This window comes from Actinia tenebrosa, unplaced genomic scaffold (genome assembly GCF_029948245.1).
Source record: "Actinia tenebrosa isolate PJP-AT-01 unplaced genomic scaffold, QUT_ActTen_1.0 PGA_scaffold10__47_contigs__length_13832649, whole genome shotgun sequence".
NCBI lineage: Eukaryota > Metazoa > Cnidaria > Anthozoa > Actiniaria > Actiniidae > Actinia > Actinia tenebrosa.
Window position 1 is genome coordinate 1,833,700 of NW_028292570.1, and position 14,280 is coordinate 1,847,979.

At 38.3% G+C, this 14,280-nt stretch overlaps 5 protein-coding genes across 6 annotated transcripts; 2 read left to right on the forward strand and 3 right to left on the reverse strand.

Moving 5' to 3' along the window:
- Positions 1-78: 78 nt before the first annotated feature.
- Positions 79-915, reverse strand: LOC148912725 (uncharacterized). The gene is made up of 2 exons (XM_089026823.1): positions 603-915; positions 79-442 (listed from the first exon to the last, which is right to left on the reverse strand). The coding sequence occupies exons 1-2, from the start codon at positions 913-915 to the stop codon at positions 294-296; spliced, it is 462 nt and encodes a 153-aa protein (XP_088882949.1). The 3' UTR covers positions 79-293.
- Positions 916-2,854: 1,939 nt separating this feature from the next.
- Positions 2,855-4,988, forward strand: LOC148912726 (uncharacterized). The gene is made up of 3 exons (XM_089026614.1): positions 2,855-3,143; positions 3,423-3,569; positions 3,652-4,988. Exons 1-3 carry the CDS (start codon positions 3,128-3,130, stop codon positions 4,986-4,988), a joined length of 1,500 nt encoding a protein of 499 aa, XP_088882740.1. The 5' UTR covers positions 2,855-3,127.
- On the reverse strand, positions 4,798-7,511 carry LOC148912727 (uncharacterized). 2 transcript variants are annotated; one of them, XM_089026613.1, is made up of 4 exons: positions 7,374-7,511; positions 6,980-7,173; positions 6,688-6,851; positions 4,798-6,496 (listed from the first exon to the last, which is right to left on the reverse strand). In XM_089026613.1, exons 1-4 carry the CDS (start codon positions 7,387-7,389, stop codon positions 5,314-5,316), a joined length of 1,557 nt encoding a protein of 518 aa, XP_088882739.1. In that variant the 5' UTR covers positions 7,390-7,511; the 3' UTR covers positions 4,798-5,313. The 2 variants fall into 2 exon arrangements, with proteins under 2 accessions (XP_088882739.1, XP_088882738.1); XM_089026612.1 differs by lacking the exon at positions 7,374-7,511 and having other exon boundaries at positions 6,980-7,255.
- Positions 7,512-7,766: 255 nt separating this feature from the next.
- Positions 7,767-9,636, forward strand: LOC148912728 (uncharacterized). The gene is given in 3 exon segments (XM_089026615.1): positions 7,767-7,895; positions 8,341-8,993; positions 8,996-9,636. Coding segments are annotated over 2 exon segments (1,059 nt in total). The 5' UTR covers positions 7,767-7,895; positions 8,341-8,420; the 3' UTR covers positions 9,482-9,636.
- Positions 9,637-11,470: 1,834 nt separating this feature from the next.
- On the reverse strand, positions 11,471-13,796 carry LOC148912729 (dopamine receptor-interacting protein 1-like). The gene is made up of 3 exons (XM_089026824.1): positions 13,685-13,796; positions 11,790-11,896; positions 11,471-11,547 (listed from the first exon to the last, which is right to left on the reverse strand). Exons 1-3 carry the CDS (start codon positions 13,783-13,785, stop codon positions 11,471-11,473), a joined length of 285 nt encoding a protein of 94 aa, XP_088882950.1. The 5' UTR covers positions 13,786-13,796.
- Positions 13,797-14,280: the final 484 nt, after the last annotated feature.

Genomic DNA, 14,280 nt, shown 5'->3' on the forward strand with positions numbered 1-14,280 from the left:
TGTATCTTTCTTCGGCGACAGATGTAAGACTGATGATTCAACTTTTTTCATTTCCTTTTCCACAGATTTGGCCTTGGTTTCATCTTTTGTCGACTTTTGACCGGTTTTATCTTTCGTCTGCGTAGAGATCTCGTTCTTTGAAGCTTTTGCTTCTGTTCTAGACGCTTTCTTCGCGTTCTTAATCTTCTGTTTTATGAGCTTGGCTTGCAATATTTTTACTTTGTTCTTGACGGCTTTAGAAGGTTGTTCGTCTCCCTTTGGCTTCTTGTACGGGACGCATCTTCGGCAGACTTTCATGACTTTAACGTCACCAGTGAAGTAAGATTTGATCTTTTCGGGGGCGTTTTCTTTTCGATAACAGCTGTATGACTATTGGTGACGAGGGTTTTGCATATGGAGCAGATTATCCCACAGGTCCTGGTAGGCTGACTTGAGTTATTTTCTGGAAATTAAAAAATATATTAACAAATTAAGAAAAAGAAGTAAGGAAATGGATGTAAGGAAAAATAAGGAAAGGAAGCAGGGAGCAATCCAGCAGGCAGGCAAGAAGTACGAGGCATATATAGCGATGAATGGTAACGACTGAATCTCACAAAACCTACCAGTAGAGGCACTTGGAACCTTCTTCGTCACCATACTATTATTCTTAATCAAATTCTTGATGGCAGCTTTAGCCACGGAGTCATTCTTAACCTTTGGTAGATTTTCCAGAACAGGTTTAGGCGGCCTGTTGTACGACTTGGCAGTCTTTGCAGCAGGAAGGGCGTACGCATGATCAAGCAACGTCAACTTATAGTTTATCGTTCGTATTTCGCTTTTCAATTCACCATTAGTGCTCGGTAAAGCGCCATCTTTATCATCCTTTTCCACAGTTTTCTCTTCTGGTACCTTGTTATTCGTCTTTATCAAAGTCATATCTTTATTGACCTCGGGTTTTCCATCAGTTCGATGGTTTTATTTTGTCCTAACTCTCCATATATTGTAAGATGGTTCGGGAAGATTTGGTAGGTATTCCTGGACGGACGAACAACTGTGACTATGCCTGTACCGGACGGGTTTTCTGCTTCATTTTTGAACTTCTTGGCAGAAATTGGTTCTTTCTTTATGGCTTTTAGAGAGACATTTTCATCGCCGTCACTAAGATAATCGTCATCAAACGTTTCGTCACAAATGAGATCCTCGTATGGTCTTTTTAGACTTCGACCGATATCGCGAAAGATGTATTTTAGACCTTGCGTCCTTCGACCTTGTGTCGTTCCAAGAGGGCTCCTCAAATGAGTGTTCTCTTCAGTTTGGGATTTTAAAAGAAGTAGAGCCAGGTTTTGTCGACATCGTTCTTTGGAGCTAAAACATCGTTTGCAGACTCGGAATCTTTCTGTGTCTGGGTCGAAGAATATTTTCAGGTGCATTGGCGCGCTGCTTCGGCTAATGTAACGATAGGACTTGAAGACACGAAGGCCACAAACGCCACATCTCATGGGCTCCACTGGGCCACTTTCTATAAAGATAAAAGAGACAAACAAAATGACTTAAGATACATGGTAAATTCAAAGATAAAACACGACAATGTTTGAGCAGTTACATATGTGCATTTTACAGGAATTTAAAAAAAACTTAAACGTACGAACAAACGAACGAACGAACGAACGAACGAACGAACGAACGAACGAACGAACGAACGAACGAACGAACGAACGGAGTAACGAGCGAACGAACAAACAAAGAAAGCAAAAAAATTATTATTTAAAAATTTGATGACAAAAAATGGAATTATTGCTGTTACGCCATTTTATGCAAGAGAGAATAATACTTAATATATGTATTTTGTAAGAAAAACTGTCATGCATAAAAAATTTTCGCCAAGGAAGAAGGAAAAGGCGGTTGGTCGACCAAAGAACAAAAGACACTAATAAACGTAATTTTGCAAACGGAAATTGCTTACTATCAATCACGTGACTTTTTGGAGTTGACTGGGGGGCAAACAAGCGGTTGACTGGGGGGCAACTAGCGGGTGCTAAATCAAAACATATCAAAATAAGTCCTCAAACTATTGTATTTGACTATTTTCACGACATCAAACCAGAAAACAAGAGATCAAAACAACCTCCAGGATTCTACAAGCCATCAAAAAAGAACTATTACCGGAAGTGACGTCTATTGATAGCAACCCATATAATCAGTAAACATATTATAAAATAATTGGTGAATTAGTTAAATTACTAAGGAAAATCCTTTCGTACTGTGAAAATTTTGAATGCGTAGCTGACATTTTTAGGAATCTTTGTTTCTATCTAGATTATTCAAACAGAGGTTGGAAGTTGCAAAAGTGATGCACAATTTAAAAATGCATGTTTCAATTTTATTGTCTTAAATAAAGTTCTCGGTTGCTATGCAATCATAGGTTGTTTGCAAAAAAAATTTGCAGTGCCATTCAAAATATGTTAGTTCGCATTTACTTTCTTCAAAAACAAACACTGAAAACATGATACAACTATCATCGCAACCAAAAGTTTTCTGAACCAAAAAAGGAAGCTTAATAATAATATAACTGAAAACTTAACATATTTTCCAATTGTTAAAAACTCGAAAGTTTGCAGTGTTTTTTAACAAAACTTTTCAGCCAAAGACTCAGAGAAACCCTGAGCTATTCTGTCTTCACTTCGCCAAAATAAACATTTGTTTTGCAAACTTTCTTGCTGAAGGTGTCAGGTTTTCAAAAGATATTTTTTTGTATAGGTTAAATTCTTAGTTTAGTATGTTGAAAGTGCAATTAAAAAAAAGAAATTTGAGGCAGCTTATTTAATTGCAGTCAACCGTTTTTATCTATTTGTATTCAGGTCTAAAATAGGCCCTTTGCAGCTAGTGGTCACGTGCTTGGATACCGCTTAGCAACACAAAACTGGAGAGCAAGCCTTCCAGTAAACAAAAGTTGTAATAGGTCAAGCACGCGTGGTTTTATACGATAGTTTCATCGTTCAAAACGCTTAATCCTTTTGCCCTATCTACAAACACAGTAAGATAATCTTAAATTCTCTCCTTTGGACTCGATTTTTGGTTCGAAGTAACGATATTCTTCGCGTTATCGCGAAAAAATTGTCACCGCCGGCCCGCTCGACGGCTGAAAAACATGGCGACTTCGCAAGGTATGTACTTCAAAACTCTCCTTTTTTTTGGTTTCTTTTCAATTATTGGACTTCTAAAATCTCTAAAATAACAGTTTAGATTGTGAATGGTGATCGATTGTAATTGGACGGCATTTTAATGGACGATTTGTTTATTTTTTGTGAGAGTGATTCCACGTCTAAAGTCAAGACTAACCCATGTTTACATATATTCGCTGTAGATGTTAGAACTCCCGACGAGCCATCACATACCAAGAAAAATTCTTCGTACTGATATTTTTATATTTATTTTTGTTTTAGATGAAGTAGAAACTCAAGACATCTCTATCTTTCCTTCCCTCACCTTCGATGATGTAGGGAGCTACGCTATAGAGAAGTCTGGCTGCACAAGCACTTCGAAAGCGTACAAATTTATGGCGGAACCAGGCTATTTACATGACGTTAAAGGTACTTGATAGCCAAAATGTTTTTTCTATTTCATTATGATATGAATGGCAGACAATTCACACTAATTTTTCCAATTTTTTAGTGATATATACCGACCAGTGCGTGAGAGTTAAATGCAAGTGTTACCGCTCAATGAGGAAGTCTGAACCACCGCACATTTTAGAGGTGTCAGTCCAGAACAACAATTTGACATTGCTGTCTGGGCTGTGCTCATGTGTAGCCGGGGCAGGTGGATACTGCCATCATGTGATCGGGCTTCTTTACTATTTAGCCCTTCTTAAGCAACTGGGACATCGGACATTGCCTGATGAGCTAACATGTACCAGCATGAAGCAGCGTTGGAGCATACCTAGAGGATCCAAAATCGCACAAAAAGAAATACAAGACGTGCTAGTGAAAAAACCCCAACTTGGTGCTTCGTACAGTAGATATATCAAGAGTAATTTGTATTCCCCATCTACCCAGTATCCTACCCTCACAAAAGAGCACTTTAACGGCTTCCAACCACCTTATCCTCTCTTTACAACCATTCTGCCCAATCAAGATCAACTTGGCAATATCCCATTTGTACAGAGCAAGTTTGGAAATGTCCCAAAAGGCTGTGTCCTGTCATATCAACAAAAGATGTCAACTGACTACATCATAAATGATTTTACTTGCACTTCTTTCCCAGAGCTTCCCCTCTCAAGTGCAGAGGACAGATTTAATAACAATGTGTCAATCTGTCTTGACAGTCGTCAACAATCTATATTTGGAACATTGTCTGTGACAACAGAGTCATCACTGAGAGTGCAGCAGCAAACAGTCACTCAAAGTCAGAGTGATGTATGGCACCTGCTCAGAAAAAAAAGGGTAACAGCAAGCAAATTTGGCATTGTCGCTCGCCGGGTGTCACATTTTGACACCCTTGTCAATCAGCTAAACCCCACCAGATTTGTACAAACTGCAGCAATGAGAAGAGGCATTGAACTTGAACCACATGCTGCCATGGTCTATGCTAGCAATGCAAAGGGTGGAAGAGTAAACCTCTTCCCATCTGGGCTGATTGTCCACCCAAAGTGCCCATGGCTAGGTTGTAGCCCAGACAGGAAAGTTTATGACCTTGATGCCGTAAATAATGGTCAGAATCCCTTTGGCTTGTTAGAAATAAAGGTCGTTAAAGAGGGGGAAACATCATTTGACAATGTGAGGTATCTCACCAAGGACCAGAACACTAACCAGTACAAACTGAAAACAACAGACATTTATTATTACCAGATCCAGTGCCAGCTTGGACTCACAGGATTAGAATGGTGTGATTTTTTCAGTTACATTGACGAAAATTTGTTTGTTTGCTCTAGAATTAATTTTGATTCAGTGTTTTTCCAGCAAGCAAAGGACAAAGTTGATAGTTTTTTCTTCAATTACTATTTACATTAATACACTAAGATTTTTGTTGTTGTTCTCAAACCATGGCCAGATTTCTTATGATAACAAATATTATATTATTTTTATTAATGACAAATCAATTCATAATCTTAATTTATTTTTTATTATATTTATATCATATTAGTATTATATTTATTTGTGCTATTTAGATTTTGTGTTTGTTCATTAGTTTTTTTTTTTGAGTTTTCATTTACAAACAAATTGAAATAGTTACAAAAAGCAATCCAAGACACATGATAAACCAACCTGCATTAAAGATTATCTAATGGGTTATGTAAGCCACATTAATCATACATTCACCAACTTCTTACAGACACTATGCCTCATTATTACCATTGGATAAAATAAGTGGGCCTTGAAAATTTGTAAGGAGGCAGGCTACAGTATATAACTGATTGACTGAACCTAAAGTGGACAATGGCACATCTGAATCAAAAAAGTGGTACTCTTTGACTCTTCTTATTGCCCTCTCGACATGAATTCTAAGACTTGCTAGTGTCTTTGTTTTTTGAACATCTGCGGCAGAGAATTGTTCCTGACTTTCAAGAAACGGAGGAATATTTAACTCTACCCGCTTCTCCCTAAGTAAATCTTCAATGTCAAACCCTTTGTCTGCCATGACTGAATCACCAGGTTCTAACAAATCTAGAATGCCGCTGCACCTTGTGATTTCCTTATCACTAATCCCCCCTGTGTAAAGGCTAGAAACGAAGCTAATAGCTCCATTAGGGGTAATGCCTATCAAACCCTTGAGTGTAGTATTACTCTTATAACTAGAATAAAGCTGCGACTGAAGTAGTAGGGAGGTAGGTGTTTGAACAAAAATCTCTGTACAATCTAAAATGACACGTGTGCTTGCATAAAGCTTTTTAAAACCTTCTGGCATAAACCTATCAACATCTTGCCTTGAAGGCCAGATCACTTGACTACCAAGAAGAAAATACAAAAAATTAGTCCATGTGATCAATTTCCTGCAAACTGACGATTTATGTATTCGGAACCTATGAGCTAAATCCTGTCCGAATAGACCTAGTTTGAGGCGTACACAAAACATAAACAATTCATCCACAAGAAGCATATTTCTTGAGTCTGGTCTACTTTCTCTTTCTCCAGAGGCATAACAATATGTCATTTGTGCAGCACATGGCTGCAAAAACTTAAAAAAGAACTGAATATGTAAATAGGATGGGAAACCTGTATAAAATCTTATGATCTCATTGTCTGTGCCAAATCTCTCAAGCCCAAATTTATTAAGTGCTAATTGTTCTGCAGCTTGCCTCTTAATGTCCTCAATTTCTTTTGCAGCTTCAACTTTAACCCTTTTTATTTCAGTGAGGGCAGCTGCAGTTTCATTTCTACTTTGTTCAAGTTGCTTTTGTGCATCTTGGAACTGTGCTCTGAGTGACTGGACTTGTGCTTGTAGGTCATCCATGCTGAAGGTTGTAGAAGTGCTGGGACTATTATCTTCATTGTCATCACTTTCATCTGTCTGAGTGTCTCTGTAAAAAGGTTTTGAAATTATGATGACACTCAGTTCACACTCAGTTCACACTAAATAAAAAATTATAAAAGACTAAATTATTAAAATTATAAAATTATTTTGGTTTAAACCAAAATAAACATCAAGTACAATTCCATCAGTCAAGTCTAAATGAAATGTATTGAAGTAGAAATATGTGATATTCATTACCTATCTACTTGTCGAATTATCTTTCTTCTTGCTTTGGATTTGGTTGACCAGTCAAAGATTGATGGTACAGCTTCTCTTTTTAGCAACTGACGTCCAGAATCAGTGGGAGGATTGTAATCTTCCTCAGTGAAGTGTTTTGAGCACACTCTGGTACTTTTGTTAACCTATTATAAATCAAATGTCCTTTTAATAACAATGTAACTGTATTCAACTATTTTTATCTTCATTACAGTTTTTTAAAGATCCACAGGCAATTCGTATTGTGCATTGATATTGTTAGATTCCTATATACCTTGAAGTGTGGGCCCACATCTCTTCGTATCTTCACCAGCCATTCCTTTTTCAATTGCTCATCCCTTGCACGGCCTGGTAAGCGGTGAAACTTTAAATCAGGATGATATCGAGAATCTCCGTTACACAAGGGAACACAACAATGGTACGAAGAATTTTTCTTGGTATGTGATGGCTCGTCGGGAGTTCTAACATCTACAGCGAATATATGTAAACATGGGTTAGTCTTGACTTTAGACGTGGAATCACTCTCACAAAAAATAAACAAATCGTCCATTAAAATGCCGTCCAATTACAATCGATCACCATTCACAATCTAAACTGTTATTTTAGAGATTTTAGAAGTCCAATAATTGAAAAGAAACCAAAAAAAAGGAGAGTTTTGAAGTACATACCTTGCGAAGTCGCCATGTTTTTCAGCCGTCGAGCGGGCCGGCGGTGACAATTTTTTCGCGATAACGCGAAGAATATCGTTACTTCGAACCAAAAATCGAGTCCAAAGGAGAGAATTTAAGATTATCTTACTGTGTTTGTAGATAGGGCAAAAGGATTAAGCGTTTTGAACGATGAAACTATCGTATAAAACCACGCGTGCTTGACCTATTACAACTTTTGTTTACTGGAAGGCTTGCTCTCCAGTTTTGTGTTGCTAAGCGGTATCCAAGCACGTGACCACTAGCTGCAAAGGGCCTATTGCCAAGACAAACTGACCAAAACATCTCGAAAGGTCGACCTTTAAAAAGTGATGCAGAAGTTTTCGTTTCTAGTGTTGTGAAAGACATCAGAAATCAAAGACCACACGGATTTAAGGCTGTTTTGTAACTCAGAAATAACTGGGAAAAACGACTTTCTGTATTGAATAAAGGCTAATAAATTGAGAAATTTGAAGAAGAAGAGGAAGAAAGGAAAGCAAACAGGTAAATGAGGGAAGATGAAAGAGAGAAGGGAGTAGGAAGAAGTAAAGAAACGAAAGAAGCAAAATAGTAAGTTAGAAAGGATTAAGCTATGAAGGTAGAAAGCAAGGAAGGAAGTACTAGAACTGAGGAGTTTATGAATTGAGAGGGAAAGGAAGAGAGGGATGCAAAAAGGCAAAGACATGAGAGAAGGAGAAAGAGAGAAATAGAAAGAAGAAAAGGAAGGAAAAAGAAAACTGAGCAAGGAAGGAATGAGGAAGGGAGGAGGAAGGGAAGAGGAATTCAATGAAAATCTGAACAAATAAGTTTCAATTTTTAAAGACGATCAATGAAAAGATTCATTAAGCGATCTGTAATAAAAATCAAACAGCTCGTTTGATGAGATAGCCGCCTATCATGCGATCAACAACCAAGTCTTGCGTAACAATATATGTTAATATATTTTCAGGCTATATAAGCACTGCATCCTGAGACCAAATCATTAAGAGTTGTCCTTCAAACGAAACTCTTTATCTCGTGTTTTTGAAGATGGTTCCAATTACTTTCTTCCTGATGCTAGGTGCCTTCTCAACGACCAGTGCGTTAGATCCTATTAGTCCATCAGTCTACCAAGGCCTCGTTGGACAGGGATTTTCTACCAACTGGTTCAAGACAGAATCACCGTTGTCCAAGTACAATGACCAGAACATCCAAGACATCTATGATAAAGGATTTCGAAACCTCAGGCTTCGATGCCGGGCAGACCTGTACGCCGCCCCATACGACGCTCCCAAATTTACTTCGTTTCTGAAAGATTTGTCGAGAGTAGTCGATAAATGTCTCGAGGTTGGCGTGGCTCCGATCATCTCCTGGATCCACCATCACGCTGAGGCGTATGCAAGTGAAGAAGATCGACAGAACTACGTAACATGGTGGACAAAGGTGGCCAAAAAGCTGAAACACAAGGACTACAGACTCAGCTTTAATTTGTTTACCGAGCTGGGAATAGATGAATGTGGTACAAAGGAAAATTGTGGTGAAAGTCTTTGCATGAGGGCTGACAAATACAACCAATGGACATCCGATGTTGTGGCAGCTATTCGTGCCACGGGTGGAAACAACACGCAAAGCGTATCTTGATTCTTGGATCACCAGGAAAGACAGCCAAAGATCTTGACAAGATCAAACAAACTATTCATAAGAAGGATTCCTACATGATGGCCGAGTGGCATTTATACGCCTCAGGACCTAACAAGAGAGTTGGCAGGCCAAAATACTGGAGTGGAGATGGTGAACCCGTTGGCAAAGAAAACGTCGCCAAAGCCATCAAACCAGCAATGGACTTCACCACCAACACTGGTGTCCTGACGTACCTTGGAGCATGGATGCCACAAGACAATGACGGTGGCAGTTTGACCGAAGCTGAAGTGATCAACTTTGGTCGGTATTTTGCCAGTGAGCTGAAAAAGAAAAACATCCCTTGGTCTCTAAACGTACTCGACCGGTATTACGACACCAAGAATAGTCGATGGTTGACAGGCATACAGCATGTCAAAGGACAACCACTGGACATGTAACGGGTGTTGAAAAAAATCATAAAAGTGATGTAACAGCCTGGAAAGTGAAATTCCACACGATTAAAGATTAAGTGATTTAGCAAAATTAGTTTTGAAAAACTGACCAACATCATGTCATCAGTAGTGTCATAACTGGGTGTATTGGTTTGGTATATAGCGGTAGGGAAGTGTAGTTGCGTGTTAACCTGAGTGTTAGGTCTGCGGGGTGCCTGGGGAGGGGGTTGAGGGGCCTTGTGTGGACAAAACAAAAAAAAAAAGATAACAAAGATATTTGGAAAACAATAGAGGGCATTTGAATAATAATGCGAGTCTACAAAAGGTATAAAAATATACGGATTTTCTGCCTGTGGGTTGATTTGGAATTCATTATGGAAATTAAATTCTAATGTAAAAGGGGAAATTCTGCAAGTGAAAATAAAAAGTAACCTCAATAAAAGAGGTGGCTGCAATGTAGTTGGTCGTGTCTTAATATTTGTCCGTGAAAAATAATAGTAATAGTTGTTGAAAAAAATATAGTAAAAAGTAATAGTTTTTATTATATAATTACCAATGAAATATCTATTTTTCTCTATTTCGAAAAATTGATATCTTCACACGTGAAAATAACATGTTATTTTCACGTGTGAAAATAACACCATAGCGATGGCTATTCAAAAATACAAGGAAAGAATTGCCTGAAAAAGCCAAAACATACTTCATTGATAATTATATAATAAACAGAATATTACATGGCCGCTTGGAGATACGAAATTTATCTTCTCGTGTTGAAAATCTCTCACTCGTTCGCTGCGCTCACTTGTGAGAGATCTTTTCAACACTCGAAGATAAATTTCGTATCTCCGCGCGCCCATGTAATATCCTCTATGTCCGTGAGATATTTCCAAAATATAAAAGTTTGTGAATATCGTTTGAGAATGTTACTAAAGGTAGCAAAATACAACATTAAACTTGTTTTTGGTATAGAGCTGTCTCACAGCACAGGATAAAGACATACACGTTTAAAATCAACAATGCCCATGTATATCATCTGGAAGTTAAGAGTTTAGGAGAAGCTCCCAAACGCAAGTCATTTATTTAAAATATGTCATTTAAGTAAAATGTAGCCAACTTATTAGCGGTATGGTTTTGCATTAGCAAAACTTTCCATTAGTGGACAGGCGAAAAAATAAACAAACAAGGAATACAAATATTTCTTTAGACATTTTAAAAATTATCATCTCTTTGGAACCTATTCAACTGTGTTGAGCTGTGTTTATTTTCGTATTTCCATCCAGCACTTAGCCTCTGACGAAACCCCCAACCGGGATTGCATACTATCAATTCAATCAAGTAGAGTTGACTGAGGGGCAAAGAGCGGATGTTAGGTCAAAATTTAGATACTTATTGGTATCTTGAATTCGAATTTAAATAGATCCCTTGCACAAAACCCCTACCTCAGGGTCAAAAAATTCAGTTACATTAAAATAAAGATTTCAATCCGCTCAAATTTTTTTTTTTTTTAGATTTTAGATTTGAATTCTAGTTGTATTGTTTACCCCATATTCATGAGTGCACGACCAATATATCTTAGTGCACGTATACAAACAACGCTGACTCAACACAAGTAATAATGTTTGCTGAGGGCAGAGACATCATGCAACACTTCAAAGATTCTCTCTAGCTCCAAATGGTGGCGTCGTAGGAATCGACATTAGGCGGCGGAACCGGGGGGGGGGGGGCCGGGGGGCACGTGTCCCCCCCCCCCCCCCCCCAAATATTAGTTCTTAATCATTGTTTTACGGCGCATGCGTCTGCAATCAAACAAAACATTGTCATTATCACAGCGTTAAATATAGTCTTCAGTGCCCCCCCCCCCCCCCCCCAAAGATTTTTAGCTTCCGCCGCCCCTGTACCCACGGTTGTAAAACGAACTATAAAACGATTGGAAGATACTTTTTAATATTGTTTGATTCAGAAAAAGATTCAGGTGTTATTGCATTTAGTTGAGGTTACAGGTGTATTGCTTTAGAAAAATAAAGAATACTATTCAGAGGTTTTGACATAAAGTAGTGTGTTAGGTCTGTAAGTGTGGGGAAAATTCGTAAAAAGAGATGGTTTGCCTTTGTTACACACGGTACTTTTGATCCCTTTTGAACCAATAGTTGACACGATTTTTGCTGGAACTTATATTTACTGCTTCTTTCTTTGAGATCTATGCTCAGTACATGTGTGTAAGAATATATCCCTCTCTATATATCTGGTTACAAAACTACTATCTGATTACATGAACATTTCATCACACACTCTAATATTTACATAAAGACTTAGTCACGAAATGCCGTACTAGTTTTGTGTCTCACACCTTCGTTACAAAGACCGTCATAATATAGCCAATTGCTATTGTACTTGAAGATACAGGTGTAATGTTCGTATTTGCCGCTTCTTAGGGTTACTGCCTGCAGTTCGTATCTGAAATAAAAAACACAAATAAAAGGATTAATGAATTACTAATCTTGCCTCTATTCATGTTCCCCTACTCAAACAAGACGCACTATAGCCGTTCACTGGGTTGCCTGTATTATGCACAGAGGCCTAGTACAGCTGAAGAAGTTCGAACTCCTTAAGGGAGAAGACGATCTTCTCCCTTAAGGAGGTCTCTACATAATTGCAGGTTCTGCCTTTTTTAGGCAATAAAATAAACAGTTTTGCATTATGCATATCACACTACTTGTGAATTTGATCTTGCGCCATGACGCAACAAGATCAACTATCCCAATGTTCTCTGTCAGAATCACCAATTGATTTTCTTATCTTTTTACCATCCTTTGTTATTATATTATTTACTGGGGTGGCTGCTTATTTTCCTTGTCAGAAAAGGCAGAAGTTGCGCAATAGTACCCATAAGTCTTCGACGCACCACCCACTAGTCTTTTGCGGGCATATGATGATCCAAATGCAGTAAAAATATTCTTGTCAGTAAGCTTTGCAAACTTTGCGGATCGATATTGCTTCTATGACTGATAACGTTTGATCGAACTTATACAGGCTTATAAGCAACCGACTAGGAATGAATAAAATTTCACTTAAACGGATTACCTCAATTGTCGAAGATTTAAATCTCATAAAAAAATGTATATATATACTATATATAAAAGAAAAATTTTATGGGATTCGAACCCATCAAAAGAAAAAAAGAATAATCGATTCTACTTTGCCATACCCCCGAGACATCCGCAGAGCTGAGGCGGCGTATGGACTTCGGACCTGACGGCGATTAAATCCTTCTGCCCTTGGGTGTACGAATTACGCAAGAAAATGTTCTAGCCGAAGTATCAGGGGAGAGACCAGCCGGCCCCCAGACCATATCGGCTAATCCCTTGCATCTCTGCCACGCACGGAATCGGTTGAAAAAATACTGTTAAAAATTCTAGTCTATTCGGTGCATTGTTTTCACGGCTATTGTTATGCTGATTCACCTGGAACCGTGGTCCGGTTTTTTTTTTCGTTTTTCTTTTTTGATTTGTAAAACAATAAAATATACTAATATAGAAACTTTTCTATTTTTGACGATGAATATTACGGGGAGTAACATATTTTATTATATAATTACCAATGAAATATCTATTTTTCTCTATTTCGAAAAATTGATATCTTCACACGTGAAAATAACATGTTATTTTCACGTGTGAAAATAACACCATTGCGATGGCTATTCAAAAATACAAGGAAAGAAGTGCCTGAAAAAGCCAAAACATACTTCATTGATAATTATATAATAAACAGAATATTACATGGGCGCTTGGAGATACGAAATTCATCTTCTCGTGTTGAAAATCTCTCACTCGTTCGCTGCGCTCACTTGTGTGTTCAGTGTCCATGTTACGATTATTAATTCCTAAAGTTGTAAATAGTTCTTTCTTTTCTGCAGTGCATTCATCCAGTTTATTATGAATACTGGCTTGGTCCCGTTTGGCCCATTTTTCTCGCACACACATACTACCACTAGATTTGAAATTCGTTTTGCATACAGTTCTCATGTTTTAAGGTGGAAGGATAAATGGAGAAACTGACCCTCGTGACCCCCGTGACCCTCGTGACCCCCGTGACCCTCGTGACCCTCGTGACCCTCGCAAGAGAGACCTGCGTAACACAGTAACCAGTTTGGTTTAGCGCTTATATCTGCCTAAGTTTACCACGAGACATAACGGAACATCATGTAAATAGAACCAGAAGAAGAGTTTGTATTTGAGCCCTTACTTGTGATCTAAGATCGTCATATCAGCAGGAATGTTCTTCATCCTTAGTCTTACACCCTGGGCAGCTAAAAGTTCTACATCAACTGGTATGATCAGAGGCATTCCGTCTGGGAATACTCGACACTCTTGGATGTGTTGTCCTTGCTCCATCACAATAAACGTTACTGCTGCAAACACAATATGATTATCTCAATGGGTTGTGAAAGGTTAATGGGTTGTGTCCATAGTGATACAAGTGCGCATACTCTATAGCTGACTGAGTTTTTATCGTGGATAAAACATCATCTTGTGACGATATTCTCTGTGGTGAGTTGGTCTTTAATGAAGTTTAGATTCGGTTTCTTGATCTGCTTCGTTGTCGTGAAAGACATCGATCTCAGACCAGGAAAACGGTTCTAAAAACCCTGACGCCTGCTGCGAACGTTACATGCCAACAGCGACTCCGCGATGCCTTCTTAAAGAACTTAATAAAACTTAATGATTACAGCATGTCTTTGGGTATTCCCACACAACTTGCAATAGACCAGTTCATAATGCTCAGCCTTATATTTCTCATTTCAGACCACGTGTCATCCCCTATTACTTATTCGTTTACAG

Coding starts and splice junctions, on each gene's coding strand:
- LOC148912725 (XM_089026823.1), bottom strand. CDS start 915: ATGACTTTGATAAAGACGAATAACAAGGTACCAGAAGAGAAAACTGTG. Junction 443..602: donor GGTTCCAAGTGCCTCTACTG/GTAGGTTTTGTG, acceptor TTTAATTTCCAG/AAAATAACTCAAGTCAGCCT.
- LOC148912726 (XM_089026614.1), top strand. Junction 3,570..3,651: donor CTATTTACATGACGTTAAAG/GTACTTGATAGC, acceptor CCAATTTTTTAG/TGATATATACCGACCAGTGC.
- LOC148912727 (XM_089026612.1), bottom strand. CDS start 7,255: ATGGACGATTTGTTTATTTTTTGTGAGAGTGATTCCACGTCTAAAGTC. Junction 6,852..6,979: donor ATGTGGGCCCACACTTCAAG/GTATATAGGAAT, acceptor GATTTATAATAG/GTTAACAAAAGTACCAGAGT. Junction 6,497..6,687: donor ATAATTCGACAAGTAGATAG/GTAATGAATATC, acceptor ACCTTTTTACAG/AGACACTCAGACAGATGAAA.
- LOC148912729 (XM_089026824.1), bottom strand. CDS start 13,785: ATGCCTCTGATCATACCAGTTGATGTAGAACTTTTAGCTGCCCAGGGT. Junction 11,897..13,684: donor ATGACGATCTTAGATCACAA/GTAAGGGCTCAA, acceptor TTTTTATTTCAG/ATACGAACTGCAGGCAGTAA. Junction 11,548..11,789: donor TGACGGTCTTTGTAACGAAG/GTGTGAGACACA, acceptor TGTGTAACAAAG/GCAAACCATCTCTTTTTACG.